Source organism: Pagrus major, chromosome 8 (assembly GCF_040436345.1).
Source record: "Pagrus major chromosome 8, Pma_NU_1.0".
In the NCBI taxonomy this organism is placed as follows: Eukaryota; Metazoa; Chordata; class Actinopteri; order Spariformes; family Sparidae; genus Pagrus; species Pagrus major.
Window position 1 is genome coordinate 32591669 of NC_133222.1, and position 23109 is coordinate 32614777.

At 41.5% G+C, this 23109-nt stretch overlaps 1 protein-coding gene across 1 annotated transcript in view; it reads left to right on the plus strand.

The window, feature by feature from the left end:
• Window positions 1–23109, plus strand: part of il34 (interleukin 34) — a 43671-nt gene that overhangs the window by 14199 nt on the left and 6363 nt on the right. The window contains exons 3-7 of the mRNA XM_073472626.1: window positions 14547–14650; window positions 15769–15846; window positions 16227–16304; window positions 20705–20812; window positions 21795–21978. Coding sequence (XP_073328727.1) covers window positions 14547–14650; window positions 15769–15846; window positions 16227–16304; window positions 20705–20812; window positions 21795–21978 — 552 coding nt within the window. The remainder of the gene's footprint in view (window positions 1–14546; window positions 14651–15768; window positions 15847–16226; window positions 16305–20704; window positions 20813–21794; window positions 21979–23109) is intronic.

The window sequence follows — 23109 nt, forward strand, 5'->3', positions numbered from 1 at the left end:
AGCTCCAAGTCAACTCGGGTTTGCTGACATAAACACAGAAAACATCACAGCAGTATGGCGGCACACAAAGTGAACAATTACTTTTTACCTCTTCATCTACATTTTACTTCATATACTTTACTACGTGTTTGTTTGTGAAAAGTGCAGTAAATTAAATATTTAGTTGCCATTTTCACTTTCATTCAGTTGGTCTGTGCGCAATAGAAGTTTCTGAGACTATGGGATAGGAACCCACTCCTCCTGTCTTTTTTTTAAGTGCCCTTAACCGTTAAATCAGTTGCTGTGAAGTTCGCAGACTTGCCATTCGAACACCCGTTGCACCAAGCGTCCATGTTTTTCTGAGCAAAAGCACTGGAATGCTTTTAGATTGGAAATTCTGACGTGCAATGAAATGCACCATTAGTTCAGTCTTGGTTGAGTCATCTGTTGATCCTGAGTTTCCATGATCCTGCTGTTGTTGTTTTCCTGAGCCTGTCTTTGTGTCTCCCTGATGTTTCTTTGTGTTTGCCCGTTCCTTGTGTTGCCGTGACCGAGATTAAAACTTCATCCATTTCACTCCCTGCCTGTCATCTCATGCATTTGGGTCCACCTTCTCTGCTTCAACATGAAAATTGATCCTTTTAGCCATTTTACTCCCCACTCTGCAACCTCTGGTTTTATATTCCAATAAACCATGTGTTTCTAGCTACAGTAACTTAGTTTTTACTGCTGTAGTTGAAACCATGACTTTATAAAACATTTAGTAGAAGATTTTTCAAATGCACGTCTTTCTAAATGGAGAATGAATGTCTTTCTTGTCAAAATGTAAGGACACTTTCACAGTGTATACTGTAAACCATGATGAATTTTCTGAGAAAATGTTAAAATGTACTGTTCAAGCATCAAGGTTCAAGGTTATCTATACTGGAAATAAATAATACATTTTCAAGTGAAGAATACATGTATTTCTTGTCATTCACTGACACTTTTTTGAAGTTCAAGTGAACTGAACTGTACTGATTTACCTGTATTATATATTTCAAAATGCCCCAGCATCTCAGGATCAAAGCATTACAACCAGTGGAGAAAATGTAGAGAGAGTGTAATTCAATCGCTTCAGGGATGATTGATTGCCAATTTCAAGACAACAGTCAGTCTACTTACTACAAATGCAGCTGGACATCTGGTTTGTATTTGCTTCAGACATCCCTGTGGTAATATCTGAGAAACTGTACTGTTCAAAGAGAATATTAACATATTTTCTCATCACAATAATATATATTTAGTACTTGTTAAACTTTTGAAACATACATAAATTATTGGAATACTGTCAAATGTGACAGATTTTTACAAGTTTGAATCCTTGCAAATAGATTTTATACCTTATCGGTATGAAAGGGAGCCAATGCCTGTCTGGATAATCAGATAACTTTCTAAACATACACAAATAATCATCTTCAGCTCTTTTTGCTGGGATTTTAAATGTTGGGTAAAGCTTGGTCTTCACCCAGAGGCAATAAAGACAGATGGGTTACAACAGAGAGAAACAGATAACTGACAGCTCCTCACCACACAGGCACAAATGTCATGAAGTGTGTGCAGTGTCAGGGTTAGTGGGGCCTGGCAGTTCATCCCTTTACACAGGAATGCTTTGTGGTGGTTCTATACAGTATACAGAACAGAATTGTGGTTTTTTGTCCCAAAAAATGCAAATATCCACTCATGGATACAATGTGTTTTAAATCTTGGTCGTGACCCATCTGCATTTAATGCACAGAATGGAAAATGAGCAACCATCACGTTGAGTTTTTGGAGTTTTATTTTGCCGCTCAATATCATTAAGTGTTTAGATGATAGTCAATATAAATTCATTTTACATAATACAAACTTTTTTGAGGTTTAATATATACAATTTTACTTGAAACAGCCAACAATTAACTAAACTTATCAACAGAATGTGAAGAATTACCAGTTTTCATGTTTTGACGTCCACGTATTGCTGCAAAGATATTTACTGAAGTTAGCATGCTAACCAGCTAGCCCCAGCCAGTCACAGTTCTAATTCATACTCAAAACAAATAGGGGGCAGCATATCACCAGAATAACCGCTAACTGCTGCTAACTGTAGCTAGCTAGTTAGCTGTGCAGCTAGTGGTCCGGAGTACGAGCTCTGAGCACAGATGAAGAGCTGGTGTTGCTGCTAGCACAGGAGCTTTGGACAGAGACGGGCCATGACTAGCTGGTTAGCATACTAACTTCAGTAGATATCTCTGCATATAAAAATCCACAGACATCAAACTTTGAAACTGAAATTTCTTCACTTTCTATTGATAATTTTACTAAAAGAAATATCGATGTTTTCCCACTAAAATGTCTTACATATTGCACCTTTGATATTAGTATTCATAAGTTTCATTTTTTAGTCAAGGTTTTGCACTTTGTCTTATTATACTTACTTAAAATTGCCTGATAGCAAGAGCGTCCTGGTTTCAAATCAGACCAGATGTGACTGGGGTCTTGTGGGTCGGCATGTCTTCCCTGTGTGTTTCCAAACATTCCTCCCACAGTCCAAAGTCATGCAGGTTAGGTTTGTCTTAGCGTCTTTACCCTCTCATAATCCGCAGACCTCTGAACAAGATAAATGGTGGTAGGAAATGAATGGACTGGTAAATATTTTGGTGGTCAGAATATGTTAACAAAACAGTTGACAGGTTGTTTGAGAATACATCACCCATAGATTTGAAGTTCAAGTCTTTGGCTTCATCCAAGTGTTTGCCAGAAGCAAGAGAAGAGTAAACTGCTATCAAAACTTTAGTCCTTGTTAGGAAACCACTTAATAATTTCACTGAACATCTAACATAATCGTAGGTATAGATATAAGAGCACAAGTGTTAAATAAGAGGTAGTGGGTTAAACTTTTGAGTGACAATGTTCAAGGTAGAAAATGTTAAACAGCTGTTGGTAAAACAATACCAGCAAAAGTCTAAAAACATGGTCATATGTTAATATTTAAGGTTGACAGGTAAGCACTACAATTTGTCAGTGTCACATCGATTTGTGTATTTCCATGGACTTTTCTCTAAATACTTTCCTGTCATGGTAGAAAAATGTCACACATTTATTATGGGTTGAGATAACAAATGGCAAAGAGTTGTAAGAGGGTTTATTTATAGATATTTATGGATATACTGTGGTGTCCACGGTGGTGGATGAAGAATGAACAGATATCTTACCAGAAAAAGACTTTGATAGAAGTTAAAGTCACCTTTGATAATATCAGTTGAGTAAAAGTCTGAAAGCATCTGCTCTTTACTGTTGTCAAAAGTAATGTCCTGGTATTAAATGTAGTTAAGTATTGAAAGTTAACAAACATGTCAATTATATTAATAATAAATCAAGCTGTCATAATTTTGAGAATTATGAAGTTTATTCTCTAAAGCATGTACACCACCTTACAAATGGAGCCGACATAACACTTGAAGAAAAAGGAGGCCGTAACAACTTAAAGAATTTAAAGAAAATCCAGTTTTTCCCTCCTACTCCTTCATCCGTACCTCCCTCCCTACCTTCCCCACAGTAACAACCCTAGTCATCACATGAAAATGAAAAATGTAGTTTATCTTCAAAAACATTTTTATTTTCTTAATTGTGATAACTCAATGTCACTCTTCTCGGGCTGAAGAAGAATCATGCGATGCTTAACAGTCTTTAACAGGGTGCTGAGGGAGGTCGACGCATTTTCAGCTGCACACAGCTGGAAAGGATTTCAGCAAGTCCATTTGATATGCTGAACAGGCCAAGTATCTGTCCAGTTGTTTAGAGTGCTTGAGACAACTGCAGTGCAGAGAAGAAATCATCTTCATCAGATGAACTGGACATGCTGGCATCATCCATCATCATCATCATCCAATCCTGAGATATTCTGAGGATGAAAATAGTAAGGATTAATACAACTTAATTTGAAGTTTATTGATTTAGCTTCACGCATCAGTACATGCGTAACTGATTTGTGAATTTGCCAATATTAGGTGTGTACAATGTACACATTTTCACTGATTTTCCTTCTGGTTGTGGCATCATCCTTTGCCCAAGTTGTTCGGTATTTGAAAGAAGAATCGCAGCTGCGATCAGCTCATTGTTTCCTGACATGTGGCCCAAACGATTCCCAATTCCCAACTGTGGAACATCCACGTGAGGCAAGCAGTACTTCAGTGGAAACTTGACTCGGTCAAGTTTAAAGCTGATTCCCGGAAGCTGCCACGCCATCCGGGGATTTGCTTCTGCTCGCAAGATGTTGATTTCCTGGGCAACTGGGCTCATGGAAGCGGCGCGCTGCGAGGAATGGGAGTTCGACTGGATTAAACGTGTGATGAAAACGAAATCAACAGAACTGTTTGTTAACACTATATAAGCATTTCAGATGAATAATTAACTAAAATGGACCAATGATAAGTGGAAGTTATGCAGATGACTCTGACCGCCCCCGCTCACTTGTCTTTGATTATCCTCAGCAGTCTGTGGATAAGTGTGGACCTTCTATATTTGTTCCAAAGGGCATTACACTTGACAAATTGTGAATGATATGCTTTCTTGTATGCCACATTGGATCTTGCTTTCAGGGCTATTAGGTTGAGCAGGTGGTTGGAAGGCTTTAGAAGTTGGAGCCTTTGCCTTTTGTTCTCAGAATCTTCCCGGGAATGTCGAACTGGGAATGGACATCATTCAAGATGCTGGCCAACACATCAAATGAGTGCGAATCTCTCAGGTGTTCACAGGCTGGGGTTGCTGAGCATCTCTTGAGACTTTCAGGGTCAGTCAAAAGGGCAATTAAACCAGTTTGGCTTTTCCTTCTGACAGGTTACGATACGGTTAACTCCCTCATGGCCTCAGTCACTGCCTTCTTCATTCCCTTGGAGGGATCATCAATCATGTTTTTGCATTAGGGCAGCACGTCCCTCAAAAAATCTGTAAAAATAAATGCTTCGCGTTGAACAACACAAAACAGCTGAGCACTTGATGATGTCAGCTCTCCATATTTATTAAGGTTATGTACATCCATCCATCCATTATCTGAAACCGCTTATCCTTTCCGGGGTCACAGGGGGGCTGGAGCCAATCCTAGCTGACATTGGGCGATGGCGGGGTACTCCCTGGATAAGTCGCCAGTTCATCACAGGGCTGACAGATAGGGACAAACAACCATTCATGCTCACATTCACACCTACGGACAATTTAGAGTAATTGATTAACCTAACTTTTTTTTTTGCATGTCTTTGTGGATTGTGGGAGGAAACCGGAGTATCCGGAGAGTATTATTATGTACATGCTTTTAAACAGTGAAAGTGATGATGATGTGCTTCAACCAGCCCTAGTTGTGCCCCTTTCATTTGTGGTACGTATGTAATCAGCGACGTTAGCCAGATATCTGAAGAGACTTAATGCTAATTAGGATGATTCAATAAGGTTAACCTTGTGCCTTCATGAAAATCTTAATTTCTCGGGGGTTGGTCGGGTAATCTTTGGGTAAGCATAAGAAGCACTTCATCTGGTATTCTTCTTTCTCTCAAATACTGCCATGGGTGACCACCTTCACCACCTTTGTTATTTGTTAGAAGCAGGTGCCATTGCTATTTCTGCTTCCATCATGAAATCAGTGTCATGGTTGAGTGAAATTCTACTCATGTAGTCCCTAGCATGTGGACGGCAGGAACACTAGCTAACACTTTGTGGAAGCTTATGGGGATCCTCTTAAAGAATAAAGAATCTGACATACCTGGGCTTTAGTGGAAATGGAAACTTAACCACAGCTTTGAGGGCACTTGCCCATTAATGTGATTAACTAGTGATCTAACTTGCAAGCAAGGACCACTGATTCACTAAACCTTCAGTACTTCCTTGCAGTCTGTGTTCATGGAGTGCTGCAGGGATGTTGTATTTTTGTAGGATAACTGGGTAGTTAGCATTGCCCTGGTTCTCTTGATAAAAAGCCTACTGGATTCAATTGGATTTTAGATTATTGCAGAAATAAGCTCTGGTAAACACAAGTTTATGGGCCTTGATGGGCGCGTTTTGTTCAGCAAGGCAAGTCTTCACAGATGACTTGAATGATGTTTGAAGCATTAATGAAACCGCCAGAAGTAAATAGCTAACAGCTAAAAAGGCTATAAACAAACTACACTGAGGTGTACATGACTTCAACGTCAGCAACACTAAGCATCTTACATTACATTATTGTGTAGTATACACACTTGTGTGTCAACAGTTTGCTACTAAAGTCCGACGTGAGGATGTTCAGTGTCTCCGACAACTTCTGTAGTCTCAACTGGCCACTTGTTAGCAACTCTCATTTTTGACACACAAAAACACTTAATAATTCAAATAAGGGGTTTACTGATGTGTTTTGTGTCGTAGAAAAACACATGAAGGTCTCTTAAGCTTGTGTAAACCATAGATCATATTTCAGGCATTTAACCAAAAAACCCATTGAAAAACTGACTCCAAAATGAGGGAAGGGCAAAAATGTTAACTTATATCCGAATTTTAGGACTCACTCCTGCAGCACTCTGTTAAACTACCAAATTTCTTCCCTTTTTTTCTTGTGGTAATGGTAACAGAGATTATTTTTCCCACAAGATCCTCCTCACAGGAAGCCTCTGTGCACCTTCAGCAGCCTCATTAGTGTTAACATACTGCAGAGGTTCCAAAGAGGTCGTTACTCCGTATCTGTCAGTATACTTTCACTGCAGCCGGGCCCATTGAAGATACGGGTGTGACGGAGTGCTAGAAAAACATAGAAAAACACTGGCATAGTTTGTATATTCTTCCTCACGTGTGACATGTTTACACTGCAGAACCATATGGGATGGATTGTGGGGCAGTTGTGGTAACCCATATATTATAACCCCAATATGATGATATGGTCTCTGTGGTGGTTTTCCTACATTTGAATATTAAAGAGCAGTCACTCTGCCTTTAGCCTCTCCATTCCTCTCCTCTGCAAATATAGTCACATGTAGCTTGGTATACATTACATATGCTCACTGTCTGACACAGAGTCTGTGTATGTATTGGGGTGTTAAAATGAGGATTTGTTTAGTTTAAGGGTCAACGTGATTTATTTTTCATTATACATCACACGGTTGCATAACAAAATGAAAGTTTGTAATTCCTTCATGCTTATAGAACAAGATCAAGATCGGTTCATTTGGAAGTGCATGAACACAAGCAATTTCACTCTAATGGTGACAAAACAGGCTTTCCGAGAACGCCACGAAATAAACAATCTTGTTGTGGATTGAAGAGCCATCTCTGTTAAAGGGGATGGTCTTGTTTGTGCACATCAGAGGAGCTTATTTTCAACAAGCTTTAATTCAAGCTGCTATTGTGATGATTATAAACACAAAGAACACTGAACCCACTTGATTTCAACTTAAGATTTCTCTATATAAGATACCTGTACACACAGTACATTCATCAAGCTCTTTGTTGGGGGCCTTTAATGGAGCTACAATGAAAGATCTCAAGGAGATCAGTTCCAATACCATATCATGTCAGTCTCTTCCTTTTGGGTTGCTTGCCATGTGTGCACCATGTGGTCTTTTCCCAGTGGCGAAAGACGTAAGAGGATCCTTCTGTCCTCTTTCAGCATGTAGGTTGGATGTCCAAACTTGGCAGGTTTCCACATACACCAGTTTATGTTGCAGTTCATGAGCTAATTCCCTCTTAAGCATCCAAAGCTAACTGGCACATTGCAAGCTCTTAAATGTCTGGGGTGAAGGAAAATAGTTCAATTTGATATATCAGTTGGCCGATATTATCAGCCAGTATTGGTCTATCACAGATATATTGGTATCAGCATATATGTTAGCGGGCAAAGGTGCCCATGTGTTTGTAGCAAAGCACAGAATTTGGTCTGTCTGTTTATTTTTGACTTCATCAGCCAACAGAGCTGCAAACAACTCCACATAGGAATGGTAAGCTCCTGCTGGTGGGCTTGCTGTGCTATTCTAGGAGAAACCTTACTTGTCTAAGCAAATGCTGAGGCTGTACTTGGCCTTCAAGGGACAACTTGGTGTGTTTGACCCAGAATATGCTGTCAGTGACCTCTGCCATCCCCATCTTCTTCACATGAGTGTTAGGGCAGGTTCTAAAACCTGGTTTTCTGTAGAGCTCACATTAGACATTTAAACCAACGGAGTTTAAACTCTTAATTGTTGAGGAGTCATTGCGATTCTTGATGATATACTCTTTACATGTATCCTGAAGTGATGTAAATAGGTACTGCAGGAGCTGTTGGTCATCCTTTAGAATCATTGTGGATAATTTGTGGTAGCGTTCAGGCAGTGGGATTATACAGAATGTGTATCAGTGGTTGGTCCACCACCAATATCTCAGCATCCACTGCAGTGTTGTGCAGATATCCATGACGATGGATAGCTCAGTCATACTACTGACTTTTGTGAGCCCCTGAAATGTGTGACATTCTCTCGTGCTAATTAGCAAATGTTAACATATTAGTGTGTCATATGTTCACTGTTTGTGTTGTAATTGTTGTGAATAAAAATAAACTAGTTGCTGGTGAGATAACTTTCCAGAGATATAAAGTCCTGCCTGTGAGTAATACAAACAATTGTGCAGTTTGTTGGCATCTGATAAGCCCTTAAAGGTAGGGGTTGACTGATATGGCTTTTTCAGGGCCGATACCGATTATCAGAAATCAAGGAGACTAAAAAACAATATTTGGGACAGATATTCATTTACAGTAATAATGAAACACTTTGTGTCAAGCAACCAGTGATGAAACAATACAATTTAAAAAGTACAATTTACTCAAGTACTTTTCTTGAGTATTTCAATTTTCTGCTACTTTTACCTTATTACTTTACAGATTCAGATTAATCAGTGTCTACGGGCTATTTATTGTGACGCGTTACCGATAAGATATTGTTGTGGGCCGGACATTATGTGTGAGGATGTTGCATCAGAGCCAAAGTAGTGCATTTTTAAATTAGTTTATTTTATCGGTTATCTGAAGAAAAAAAATCAATAATACAGATAATCGGCCTGGGCTGATAGTCTGTCTACTCCTACTTACAAGCGTTGGCCTGTTGCTCCCATTGGATTGTTTGGATCATATTTCTTTAACAACATGCCCAACCCGATGCAGCCCACTGTGCTGTTCTCAGTGTGAATCCCTGCATAGTCCTGTTCTGTGACAGCTGACAGGGCTCCCCATGTGTAAAAGTTATTGTGGTGTCGAGACCTTTGCAAGCTCTTAAACGTCTGGGGTGAAGGAAAATAGTTCAATTTGATATATCGGTTAGCCGATATTATCAGCCAGTATTGGCCTATCACAGATATATTGGTATCGGCATATATGTTAGCGGGCAAAGGTGTCCATGTGTTGTAGCACAGCACAGGATTTGGTCTGTCTGTTTATTTTTGACTTCATCAGTTGCCACAGCCAACAGAGCTGCACACAACTCCACATAGGAATGGTAAGCTCCTGCTGGTGGGCTTGCTGAGCTATTCTAGGAGAAACCTTACTTGTCTAAGCAAATGCTGAGGCTGTACTTGACCTTCAAGTGACAACCTGGTGTGTTTGCCCCAGAATACGCTACTGATTTCCGCAGTCAGTGACTTCTGTCATCCATTAATTAAACTTGGCCAAAGGTGAGTCTCACAGTGTGTTCAGACGAATGGACCAAAAGCATTGTTCTCCCACGAGTACTGAACACCCATAAAGGGTCAAACAAGCTATTTACTATAGGGAGCGCACTTTGCCTACTGAACTGACTCCAGTTTCAGGCACGTGCAGGTTTTGGTGTCACTCCCAGCCACAGGATCGATTTCTGGACAACAGCTGTCTACCACTTTACTTGAGAAAGATTGATGAGGCCATTGAGATCAGGAGAACATCAGTGAGACAGACCTGTCACAGGAACATACCACTGCTTTTTTCCTTCTTCACATGAATGTAAGGGCAGGTTCTGAAAGAAGTAAGAAGAGAATTTTCATTACTGTTTTTTTTCTGTAGAGCTCACATTAGACGTTTAAACCAACGGAGGTTAAACTCTTAATTGTTGAGGAGTCATTGCGATTCTTGATGATATACTCTTTACATGTATCCTGAAGTGATGTAAATAGGTACTGCAGGAGCTGTTGGTCATCCTTTAGAATCATTGTGGATAATTTGTGGTAGCATTCAGTCAGTGGGATTATACAGAATGTGTATCAGTGGTTGGTCCACCACCAATATCTCAGCATCCACTGCAGTGTTGTGCAGATATCCATGATGATGGATAGCTCAGTCATACTACCGACTTTGGTGAGCCCCTGGAATTTTTGACATTCTCTTAGGTTTCATCAATGCTAAATAGCAATTGTTAACATATTAGCGTTTTCACTGTGAGAGTGTTAGCATGCTGAATTTTGCATTTAGCTCAAATCGCCAGTCTGCTTAGGTGCTGCGTCTCAGAGCTGCTAGCATAGCTGTTGACTTTAAGGCCATGTCATGTGTCATCTGGCCAGGCACTGTGTTGGCCAATTAAATACATGCAAGCACATATTAATGGTAGATTACTTTGTAAGAATGATGTACAGTATATGTTCACTGTTTGTGTTGTAATTGTTGTGAATAAAAATAAACTAGTTGCTGGTGAGATAACTTTCCAGAGATATAAAGCCCTGCTTGTGAGTAATACAAACAATTGTGCAGTTTGTTGGCATCTGATAAGCCCTTAAAGGTAGGGGTTGACTGATATGGCTTTGTGTCAAGTAACCAGTGATGAAACAATACAATTTAAAAAGTACAATTTACTCAAGTACTTTTCTTGAGTATTTCCATTTTCTGCTACTTTTACTTTATTACTTTGCAGTTTCAGATTAATCAGTGTCTATGGGCTATTTATTGTGACGCGTTACCAAAGTAGTGCATTTTTAAATTAGTTTATTTTATCTATAATCTGAAAAAGGAAATCAATAATACAGATAATCGGAAAATGCTGAATATCAGCCCTGATAATCGGCCTGGGTTGATAGTCTGTCTACTCCTTCTTACAAGCGTTGACCTGTTGCTCCCATTGGATTGTTTGGATCAACAACAATGTGCCCAACCCGATGCAGCCCACTGTGCTGTTCTCATTCTGAACTCCTGCATAGTCCTGTTCTGTGACAGCTGACAGTGCTCCCCATGTGTAAAAATTATTGTGGTGTCGAGACAGCACTGCAAAAGGTACATTCATTTTGATCACAGATTATTGCAGTGATTACTTAATGAAAGGCATTTTCTGTGGGCTACCACTCACTGGTTACATAATGTTGTATATTCAATGTTGGGTTTCAATCTATTACACCAAGAACAAGCTGTTTGGCCAGTGAAGCTCCCCTGGATGTGTGTTTATGGTGACATCTGATCTGATAGAAAAATGAAAATAATCTCTGGTTGTAATGAATACATTCAGTCTTACACGCACAATTTCTGGCACTTACATGTGTATAAAAAAGTGCTGACGTGCAGGTTCAGATACAGAAACACAATTTATGAAGCAATCACTGCATTTACTGTATATGGATCATAATGTTCCATTAATAATAAGAATAACAGGCCAATCAGAATCATAATGCCTCATGTAACCACCTCAACCGGAAGAAACTGATCCTCTCCAGCACAATCTGAATGAATTTTTAATCAGATCAAGAGGGGTGGTGCAAACCTTTGATAAACTGTTCAAATATTAGTGTCTAATAAATATGTAAATGCAACATCATATTGTTTCACTAAAAGTCACGACTTTTATGAGGTTGTACTAGAGCATTGCTTCAAGAAGTGATGATGTGAATGGTGACTACGGCGTCAAACTTCGAAGCCCAGGGCCATTGATCTGGCTGCTGTATTTGACACATTGTGAGTGAGAACGGGCTGCTGTGTTCCTCTTCAGGCATGACTGTATCCGTTTTACAAGATGTAAAGTACACTAAGTGAATCTTTCTTTCAGGGCATAATCATATTTCTCCCTGTGATGGGGAATATTTAGCGTGTTGTTGGCAAATGTGTTGTTCTCATCTACTATGTATTTAGTGAAGAGCTTCTTGCTGAAAAACAGTGCCACGGGCTAGTTTATGCATTCATGATATTGAAATAATGGCTCAGACATCTGGAGGGAGCTCGTAGTAGACATGATGCTCCTTCACATCGAAAGAAGCCAGCTGAATTGGATTGGTTTGAGCACCCACACTTTGGAGGTTTCCAGGCACGACCTCACAGCAGACCCACAACTCGTCTGAGGGATAACATATCTAATGTGGCCTGGGAACGCCTCGGAATCCCCCAGGAGGAGAGGAAAAACATTGCTGAGGAAAATGGATGAGTGGATAATCACAGCTGTGTTTATATTGCTAATAAAACCAGTCATCGGTCAATGTTTGGCTGTTGTTTGATGGTCATTTGATCATCACTGAGCATCTGTGATCTACCATTCAATTAGTTGACCCCTTAATTGAGGAGGTCAAGTCATTTGATGATGGAGGCTCTCAGTGACTACAAGGTATGTGACAGGATGCTGAGCACTGCTTATTTTCTTCCTCCATGTGGACACTAGAATCGCCTTGCCTTGTATGCCTCTACCAACCAGTCAAGCTGCAGTTTGCATGTCTGTCTAGACTCATATAATCCATGTTTTGAGGACTTTGAAGCAATTTTAATAAAATGTAATGTGTGTATTTTTTGGTGAAATGTAAGTTATTGATTGACTGACATGTATGATTCCAGTGAATAACTTGGAGTGAGAAACTTGCTGTCTTCACTTGGAGACTGTTTATATGGGAGTGTGCAGAGGACTGATATAGAGCTTCGATGCAACTAAAATCACCTGAAGCTTAATATCATGAGCTTGTTGTGGACTGCCAGAAGAACAGGAGGCCCCTGTCCTAGTTGTCATTCAGGCAGAGGAAGTGAAGAGGGTGAACTCATACAAATCCCTTGGGGGTCCGACACAATAAAAAGCTAAACTTGACTCACAACACTGAAACTCTCTGGAGGAAGGGAAAGCAGACTGTTCTTCCTGAGGAGACTCAGATCCTTCAGTGTTTGCAACAGATCTCCAATCAGTCTGAAGTAGCTAGTGCTCTGTTCTCTGCAATGGTGGCACTAAGACTTGAAGATCAGTACTCTCAACAAGCTGTTATGGAAGGCCAGCTCGGTGATCAGGTTTCGAACTGGGCAGTGTGGCGGCAGTGGCAAAGAGGAGCTCGAAGGACAAAATCAGCTCATTCAGCCACCATGTTCCTGTGTTCTTGAGATATTTGATTCACGAGAATGGAACAGGGACAACCCAAAAACATCATGTGTCTGGCCATTAGCTGTTGCCAGCAAAGTACTGCAAAACTTATAGTGGCAATTGCAATTTTTGTAAGCCATGTGAATTTGTATTGTGAGGATTTAAATGGATAGACAGTGGCATTGACTGACTTGACCGAGTTAAAACAGTGTTGTCTGTTTGCTGTGACAATTAGCCCGAAGCATGACCACATATTCATAAAAAAAACAATGCATGACACCAATTCAACATGTTTTTAGCCATGCTAGCTGTGTGCCTTGTCAATCAGCTGATCATTATGTCCACCACTTTCGTCCAGACTGATATATATCAACAGCTAGTGGCTGAATTAAATTTTGTAAAGTCATGATCCACAGAGGATGAATCCTACTGAATTTGGTGTTATCCTGACTTTTTCTCTATTGGCAACAGCAGGTCGAAGCTCTTCATTACCTGTGCAACATCTGGACATCTAGTAAATACAGATGGATAGGTTGACACAAAAAATTGGTTCGGACATTCATGGTTCCTAGAGGATGTACCCTTCTGACTATTGTAATTCTGGGCTTTTTCTCTAGCACCACCCCGAGGAGGACATTGGTGGTTTTGAGTGAAATGTCTTGAAAACCATGGTATGGATATTGTCAGTGTAATAGCTTTTCAATTAACCCCTTAATCAGGTCAATTCTGATTTTCCTTACCCTTTACTTTATGGCCAAACCTCTGCTAAGCTAATGAAATCCCCATCAGTCTCAGCTGTCTGTTGTGTTTGATGGTAATTTAAGCATACTAACATGCTAAACTAAGAATGTGATCAAGATAAACTTACCTTGTAAACATAATAGTTTTTGCATTATCATGGTGAGCATATTGACGACTGTGAGTGCAGCCTCACAGTAGCAGAGTATGGTGAGTTTGATGTGCATGGAAATCTCGTTACACCTAATGCAACGCTCTTTTTTTTTGGCTCAAAAACTTTTAAAGGTGATGGAAAGATGTCATGTATGCATCTACTGTAAAATATCTGTCCTGACAACTTTCTGATCTGGTTGACCTCTGTCAGGTGAAACTATATCTATCTACCTCAACCCAAAGTGATCACGCGTCAAACAGACTACTACTAACACTTAAACAGACCTATATGTATAGTAGGCCTACTGTATACTGTGGTGTCTACACAATGTTTGGTAGAGCTCTGTGAGCCTGACCCTGTGCATTTAATCTCATGCTGTGCTGCTTCTCTTTCTGCAGGCCTGTTTCTGCTCGCGCCCGTTCAGATGGCCCAGACACCAGCCAGCATGTGCACACCCTTGAAGACGCTCAACGACAGCCTCAGCCACAGGCGACGGTACATGGTGAGAGAATGATGGCAGGTTTGCAAGCATGTCTCAGTGAACGTGTGAGCATGTGTACAGTTGCCTTGTGGTTGGAGGGTTAGTGGTTCTAAGTATTGGACAAGCTGGAGGGACCAGAGCAGAAAAAGTGAATGTGTCAGTACAATCCTGACCCTCAAACATGGATGCAGGGAACTAGGGGTGCTGAGGAGGCTGCAGTCACAGCCTTTCTCTTTCTCTTTACACAAAGAGAAAGAACTTAATGTTTCACATATGCCGAATTTACAAGAATGTCAGAACAATGAAAAATTCATCATAGACAGCGTTTCTCAAAGTTTATGAAGTATCTCCAAACGCAACAGCTCATAAATTTGAGGAATTTTATAAGGGAGTCTGGGGAATTTCTCTCCCTCATCATCTCCTTGCTATTGTTGACTGTGTTTTGGTGTCCGCTGTGGTGCAAAACGTTCTCAAATTGTTGTTAATAACTATAAGTTATTCTGGTCATTTGAAATGAATACAAAAAACATGAATGTTGCGCACCATTTACAATGACATCATCATTATTACCCCTCAGCACCCCGGACCCTGCCCTCAAAGCCAAACTTTAGGGTTCTGTTAAAGACGGAGTTTCACCCTCAATTATGCATTGTAAATGTCATCATCTGGGATATAATATTCCGTGTATCTTAATATTTTTTGAAGCTGTGTCCACTTATACTGAAAACAGTGTTTCCTACAAGTCCAGTAATTGGAACCAAATGTGTCCTTCGTTAGACTCTCTCTGCCTGGTAAACCCCCCACGTCTTCTAAACTTTACACCCTCATGGTTCTGTGAAGAATTTGTAGTCTCCCCAGGTTGAGATGACCTTGATGACATCACAATTATATCGCTGGGGTTATTTCCTCAAATGTTGTTAAGCTCAACCAGAGCTGTGTAACCGTGATGTGTAAATTCAGTGGAGTGGCCCTTCAAAGTTCTTCTAGTTAATCTTCAAAGTTGATAATAGTCCTAAATAGTTAAATTAGAAACATGTGTAATTAATGATCAGCCCAGATGGGGACAGCTGTTGCAAGCTTTCTGATATATGAAATGCACAAGCTAATTGTTTCTCTTTCTCTCTTCATTTGCCTTACAGAGGCACAACTTCCCCATCAAGTACACCATCAGGGTTCATCACAACGAAGTCTTTAAACTGTCAAACATCAGCAGACTGGTAAACATCATGACTCTGTCTCTTGATTTATTGACTCCTTTTCCTTTTCTGTCAGTGGAGGAGATTCTTCAGATGTTTGCTATGTACCTAACAAGTCCCACAAGGACAGTCAGTGACCTTATGCAGCCAGTCAAAGGTCTCACTACAGAGACTAATAAAACTTTAACAACACCTGAACCTGCATAACCATAGTTTACTTTCTCCTCCTTGTTCCTTCCCTGCCTATTTACACATTGTTTAGTGCTACATGGTAATGTGCTGTGCTGTACTTGCTGATAAAATATCAAAGTAAGTTTGTTAGACTTTATGATCCTTCTTCATGTCACACATAATCTGATAAATCAATCAACTACATTTCTCTTCTCTCATCACCCCATCAGAGGTTACAGGTGGAGGGGTTGAATGATCTGGTCCTCCAGAGGTTGTGGTTCCAGGTCAACCAAGGCGTGTTAAAAAAGGTAGGGATGTATTATTTGTCAGATTCTTCTTCAGTTGAGGAGCACTGCATTGTAGGTGGGTGATAAGTAATGTCTTAGGCCACCTCCTCTGTTCCAAGACGGTCGTTCCAGTTTAACATAGATGGATTCCTTTACTCCTCTTTCAAATCATCTGTCTTCTCTGGTCAAGATGTTTACATTGTTGTCCTCAAATGAATGATTTTTCCCCTTCAGATGTAAGTGGACAGCAGAGTCTTGACCTGAGGAGTTGGCCCTCCTGTGTTGTGCCACACTGAGGGCCAACTCCTCAGGTCAAGACTCTGCTGTGGTTGTTTCCGTTTTACCTTTGGGTAAAATTCCTCTTCGTGCAATCCTCATTTTTTGTTTCATGGTTTGAGCAACTAAAAATGCAGCCCACTCATTTCAATTCACTTATATTTACAAGAGGAAGAGCTGGGGAGGAGTAACATGAGAAGCTCAGGTCCTGGGCCTTGAGTCCATAATCCTCAGAATGAAGTCATTACTATTTGCAAATAACTGGTAATTGAGTCAAGTTAAACTCTGTTTGGTGTTAGTCTCTCTCACACTCACACTTGCATTCTTGAACACTACGGTAAGCGCGTGTTGACTTGTAAACAAGTTTGCACCACTTAGAAAACTGGCAACACCATCAAGCAACACTTGATGCACACTCAATCCAAAACCAAAAGGTATTCAGAGCTGAGGAAGTCACTCAACTCATTAAAGTCTACTGCGTCACATCAGTGCAGCTGTTGCCAACCACAAATCAACAAAAAAGTTGATTTCATTGGACTCATCACATGTTGGATTCCATTTTAATGAAAGAAATTGCAGTAATTTCAGTTAATGTATTATCCCCACTTGTTTTGTCAAGTCATTTCTATCCACATATTTGCATGAACAACAAACCTCAGTTACTTTACTGTGGACTGTGGGTGATTTTAAAACAATGCTTCTGCCTACTGGGGCTACAACCTGAGAGGATGTTTCTCTCATCCCTTGGGAGCCCCTGCTGTGGGAAGAAAGAAAGAAAGAAAGAAAGAAAGAAAGAAAGAAAGAAAGAAAGAAAGAAAGAAAGATAGATAGTATCAAAATACAAGGGCAAATATTGTCCATGATTGCCAGCAGTTTTGCCAGCATCCTGTCCTCTGCCACCTCCTCCAGGGTGACAAGCTTAGGGCCAACAACAGACTCTGCCTTCTTGATGAGTTTATTCAGTCTGTTGGCGTCCTTTGCTTTGATGCTTGACCCCAGGACACCACAGCGAAGAAGATGGTGCTCGCAACAACAGACTGATAGAACATCTGGAGCATCCGGTTGCAGACATTAAAGGAGCCTCCTCAGGAAGTAAAGCCAGCTCAGGCCCTTCTTGTAGACTGCCTCCATGTTGGTAGACCCCTCCAGTTTATTATCCAGCACAACACCCAGATATTTGTATGATTCCACAATGTCAACATGTGTCCCACCAATGCAGAACGGAGAGGGCGGGGGCTTGTTCCTCCTGAAGTGCACCACACATCTTCGCCACGTTCAGCTGCAGGTGGTTCTCCCCACACCACTTAACAAAATTGCAGACCAGGTCCCTGTACTCATTCTCCCTCCCACCCTCTACACGCCCCACAGTGGCCGTGTCATCAGAGAATTTCAGAGGATGACACGACTCAGTGCAGTACTTAAAGTCTGCAGTGTAGGTGGTGAAGAGGAAGGGAGACAGCACAGTTCCCTGGGTGGCGCCGATTTTGCTGATCAGACGGTCAGACACACAGTTCTGTAATCTAACAAACTAGGGTCTGCCCGTCAGATAGTCATCAACCCATGTGACGAGGGGAGAATCCACCTGCACGTTCTCCAGTTTGGCCTTCAGCAGCCTGGGCTGGATGGTGTTGAAGGCGCTGGAGAAGTCAATGAATATGAAGCGGACAGTGGTGTTGGGTCTATCCTGGGAGGAGTAGGCTTCCTGCAGCAGGTTGATGATTGCATCATCGACCCCAACATGGGGCTGATATGCAAATTGTAGGGGGTCCTGTGATGGGCACACTAGGGGTCTGAGGTGTGCTAGAATCAGCCTCTCCATGACCTTCATGATGTGAGAGGTCAGTGCGATCGGCCTGTAGTCATCCAGTGCCATAGGACGTCCTTTTTTGGGCACTGGGACGATGCAGGATGTTTTCCAAAGCACTGGCACTCTCTGAAGCTGGAGGCTCAGGTTGAAGAGGTGCTGGAGAACTCTGCAGAGCTGGCTGGCACAGGCCTTCAGCACGCGAGGGCTGATGTGATCCGGTCTAGCCGCTTTCCTCTTTTTGATCCTCTCCAGCTCTCTCCTCATCTGGCTGGCTGTGATGTTAAGTCCAGTCTGGGGATTGGGGTGGCAGGGTCTGTGGTGGGTGACAGCAGGGGGGTGAGGGGTGGTGCAGAGTGGTGTCGGCTGCAGGATTTGGTAGGGGGCAGTGGGGGGTGTGCAAGTGCCCTGGGCGAGGGGGGTGTGAGAGAGTCTGGGGTGGGGGTGAGGGAGGTGGTGATAGCTGGTGTCTGCTGTGGGGTTGGTGTGGGGCTGTGTGGGTTGTGTCCTGGAGTGGTTGCTCATAGGAGCAGCAGGGGGGCTGCTGGGTGTGGAGGAGCTGGAGTCAAACCTGTTGGAAAACTGGTTGAACTTGTTTGCTCGTTGTTCATTTCCCTCAGCTGATCCTCCACCTTTCCTCTGGAAGCCGGTTATCTCTCTCATCCCACTCCATACGTCCCTGGTGTTGCTGTTCTCCAGTTTCCAGGTTTCTCCTGTAGTTGTCCTTACTCTCCCTGATGCTGTGTTTGAGTTCTCTTTGAACACGCTTTGAAAACTAACAGTGCTGGTGAGGGCTCCAGCTGGACTGCTTCTTCTGGCTTTGGCCAGCAGTTCAGATTGTATTTTAGCACACATTTTACTTTTATTTTATAAGTAAAATGTGGATGGCACACGCTCCACTTGTAATACAGTCCAAAACAAGAGATCCAACATGCCTCTCCTCTCAGGTGTGTTGGCCCCCCTTCATCTCCCCCCCATGTCAGGTCAGGTAACAGATTTACTCCCATGCATGCCCGAATCTACCAAAATAAAAGACTGATAATCCATCAGATGCTTACAGTCCTAACAGTGTCTCCTAACAGTGTGGACATTCAGAAAAGCCCTCTTTCTAGTACTTGTTTTAAAAATTGTAATTAATTAGTTTTGTACAAGGTATCAAACGTATTAATGGAGAAGGTAGCTAAGCTTGTTATCTTGTGTGATTTGAAGCCCCAGCTAACAGTGCTAACTGGTAGCTAAAGCACGCAGCAGTTGCAGGTTGCTTTCAGAACACTCCGTAAATCACAGAGAGTTGAGGCAGAGCAGCTGCAGGACATCAGCGGAAAAAACAGAAAAACATTTTCTCCATAAAATATGATCCAGTTTGACCAAACTCTCTGATAGTTGGTGCTGTATGTGATGTACTGCTGTTAAGGGTTATGGCTGTGATATTACCTGCTGACCTAAGTCACACAGCACAGAAACAAGCGATAGGAATGCCGAGTGGCAAAAACAGACATGATTCACTCTATTATAAAAACACTGTGTAGTGTCTGAGTGTTTCTTGTACCTCCTGAGCTCTGAGTGGCAGGACAGGATGGGACAGGACCAGATGCTTCCCTTTAAGTATATGTGGGAAGGGGACTACGTAGAGGTCTCATGTCCAGGAGAACAACATATTAGTCCTGTAGTGTGCGTCGGAGAATAGCTAAAGGAAGAGGCCCACACTGAGGACTGACCAGTTCAGAGGTTCAAGATTGATTCGATGTATACATTTTCATCTAAGTATAGAGAGACTGGCAGGTCAACTTCAGATAATATCAATATAGTCACGCACACACATTCACGTACACATATTCCCTTGAGAGATATTCTCTAGAGGTGTTATGCAGACCTATTCTTTTCCCACAGGATAGAAGGGCTCTCAGTGCCCCAAAAGTAAACAATTAGAGGAAACAGGTGGGCATGAGCAAATGAACTCTAAAAAGGACCTGCACACCAGAGAACGGGGGTGAATTTTGGTTGATCTCCTAAGACTGAGGGTCAGAGAGGAGTTCTGATAGAGCAGAGGGCAAAGCATTTTGGGCATCACTTTGCCGAGATTTGAGAATACCAGGGAGTGCACACTCTGGTTCGGACGCTGGCTTGAGATCTGTTTCAATAAAGATTGCTCTGTCAAATCCACCCAGCCTTGCCTCCGCAGAATCTTTTATCAACGTACTACACGCCGACACCTTTTGAGGACGACAGCCCATACACTTCAACTGCACCATCAAAATGATTTTGAGGCTGTTATTTTGAGGTGAAATAGTTACATAATGTTGATTTAAGTTTTTTAACTTACGACAAATTTACATTTCAGATCATCCGGGTTATGTCTGAGAGACATCCTTCACGTCAGTACACGGCTGAGTTGGAGAGACGCTTCAAGGATGCAGAGGGAGTCTTCGTACAGTCGCATCCCGCTGAGGTAAGCTGGAGATCACATACTGTATCTGCACCACGGCTCTTTTCATTTCCTCTTTATATGAATCTGTGCTGGTTAAAATCAAATATCCCACTCCAGGTTATTCAGTTTAAATGTTAAATGTGTCCTCTCTGACCTCTGTGTTCAACCATTTTGACCCAGTGGTTGCAGCGATTAAAAAATCTCCACATTTTTAGACCAGTTTCTAAATGTCAGTACTACTGTATGAATGCAAACATCCGATAGTGGATGTCTACCAGTGTTGAAGCAGACAGTAAGTCTGGACTGATCACAGCAAGATGCCTGAATTATGATCCACATCTGGTGTGTTCTTTCTTGTGATTCACAGTTAAAGGGGCACTACGTAGCTTTGGAGAAGAAATTCAAACTCAGAATTTTTATATTTACAATATTAATGAGGCAATAATACAAACTCAGAAATATTTATATTTTCCATGACTGAATAAACAAGCTGTTCTCAGAGGAAAATAAGGTCCCACAACCCTGTAAAACAAGCAAAACAGTATGAAATTGTGTTGTCCTTTGAGGTCAGTGTGTTTATTCAGTTTATTCAGTCATGAAAACAAAGAGAGTAACAGCAGGAGTCACATTAAGAAGCCCAAATTCAACGTGGACACTTTGAAATAACAGAGATTAAAAGCATCTGTTTGCTTTCTCCAAATGTTTGAAAGATGAAGGAAAAACTGACTGGTGGATGATTAATCTGCTTTTTCACGCTTCAAAGGAAAGCTCCTGTGCTTTTCCTTCCATCAGGACACGATCTTGTCCATTTTGACCTTAGATACCCACCGTAAATATCCCATTTTTGAAATGCACATATTTTTGATGCTACATCACATTATTGATGCTTTACATCTTATGGTATACTGACATTTTTGAAAGCATAGGCATGTCACGGATCCATATATATTAAAACACTCATTTTTTGCCTACCTGACTGTCTCACTCATGCGTGTGTGTCCAGGTGTTCCAGCAGGAGCTCCCAGAGACGATCCAGGAGACTTGGGATCATTTAACAGAAGAACCTGACAGAGTGCCAGAGTCCGACTGGCGATTTGTTTCCCCGAAGTCTCTCCTTGACAACTTCTGCCACACCATGCACTGCCTCTTCAGCGAGTGCTTTGCCAGCACAGAAGCGCAGCAGGACTGTGAGTATGACAAAGGGAACGGAAATATAAAAACCTCCAGTGACACTGCAGGCTGTGACTAAAAACTTAAAATGGAAGTGTTTCCTGTAAAAAAGGCTCCCAATAAATACGGTCACCTCTGAGAAGATGGACGCCAGTTTGGCAAAGGAAATACAGTATCAAGTAACCAGGTGGTTTTCTTGCCATGTTTGGAACCTGGCAACCTGGGGCTGAGTCAGCAAGGACCGCTTACCGAGCAGCTAACTACATTTAGCAGCAGTTAGCGCTTACTTTAGCGACAAAGCTATGGGTATCTGTCAACCAGGAAACTCCATAAATCACCACTTTATGGCCCCAGTCCAGAGCTGTTCATTGAAACAAGCTGCTGGTTATCAGTTATGTTTTTTAGCAGTTATTTTAGCAACAAGTACAGCTATCTGTCCAGCTGCTCAGCCCGAGGACAGCAGAGGGAAAACCAGCAAATATTTTCTCAATTAAACATGACCAAGTTTCACCAAAATCACTGAATAAAGTTGTTAAGTTGTGTTTTTGTACATTAATCGGTAAAGGCCAATCCTGAGCAACACAATCTTCTGCTGACGTTCCTCTTTATGTTCATCCATGGCAGCGTCATGAAATAAAGAAAGACAATAATGTACGCCCCCGAGTGCAGGATGAGTCATCAACATTTTTAATGAGTTTCCAGGAAGTATTAAAAGTATTATAGTATTAAAAATACCTTCAAAATGGCTTTTGTTGGCCTGATAATGGCGTACAGTTGAGATATGGAGTGAGGCATATATGGAAAATAAAACACACACACAAAAAAAAAATATTTGGACTTCATGGGAACTTTAAGATTGGACTCTAAGTGAGCCAAATGTTATAGAATAGAGAGAGACTGGATTTCACTTACAGTTCTGTTTCCAACAATGACAACAAAATCTTGGTTTGGACTCAAGCAGGTTCATTGTTCCTTGACTCTATAATCATCGCAATTGCAGTTAACCCGGCGACATCACATGCACATTTGTCAATCAGGAACAGAACATAATTTAGTTGGCAGTGAAGACAGAACAGTTTGTTGTTGCTCTGCCTCACTGTGGAGGATGTTGTGTTAGTGTCCTCTTTTGCACTGTCGAAGTCTTTGTG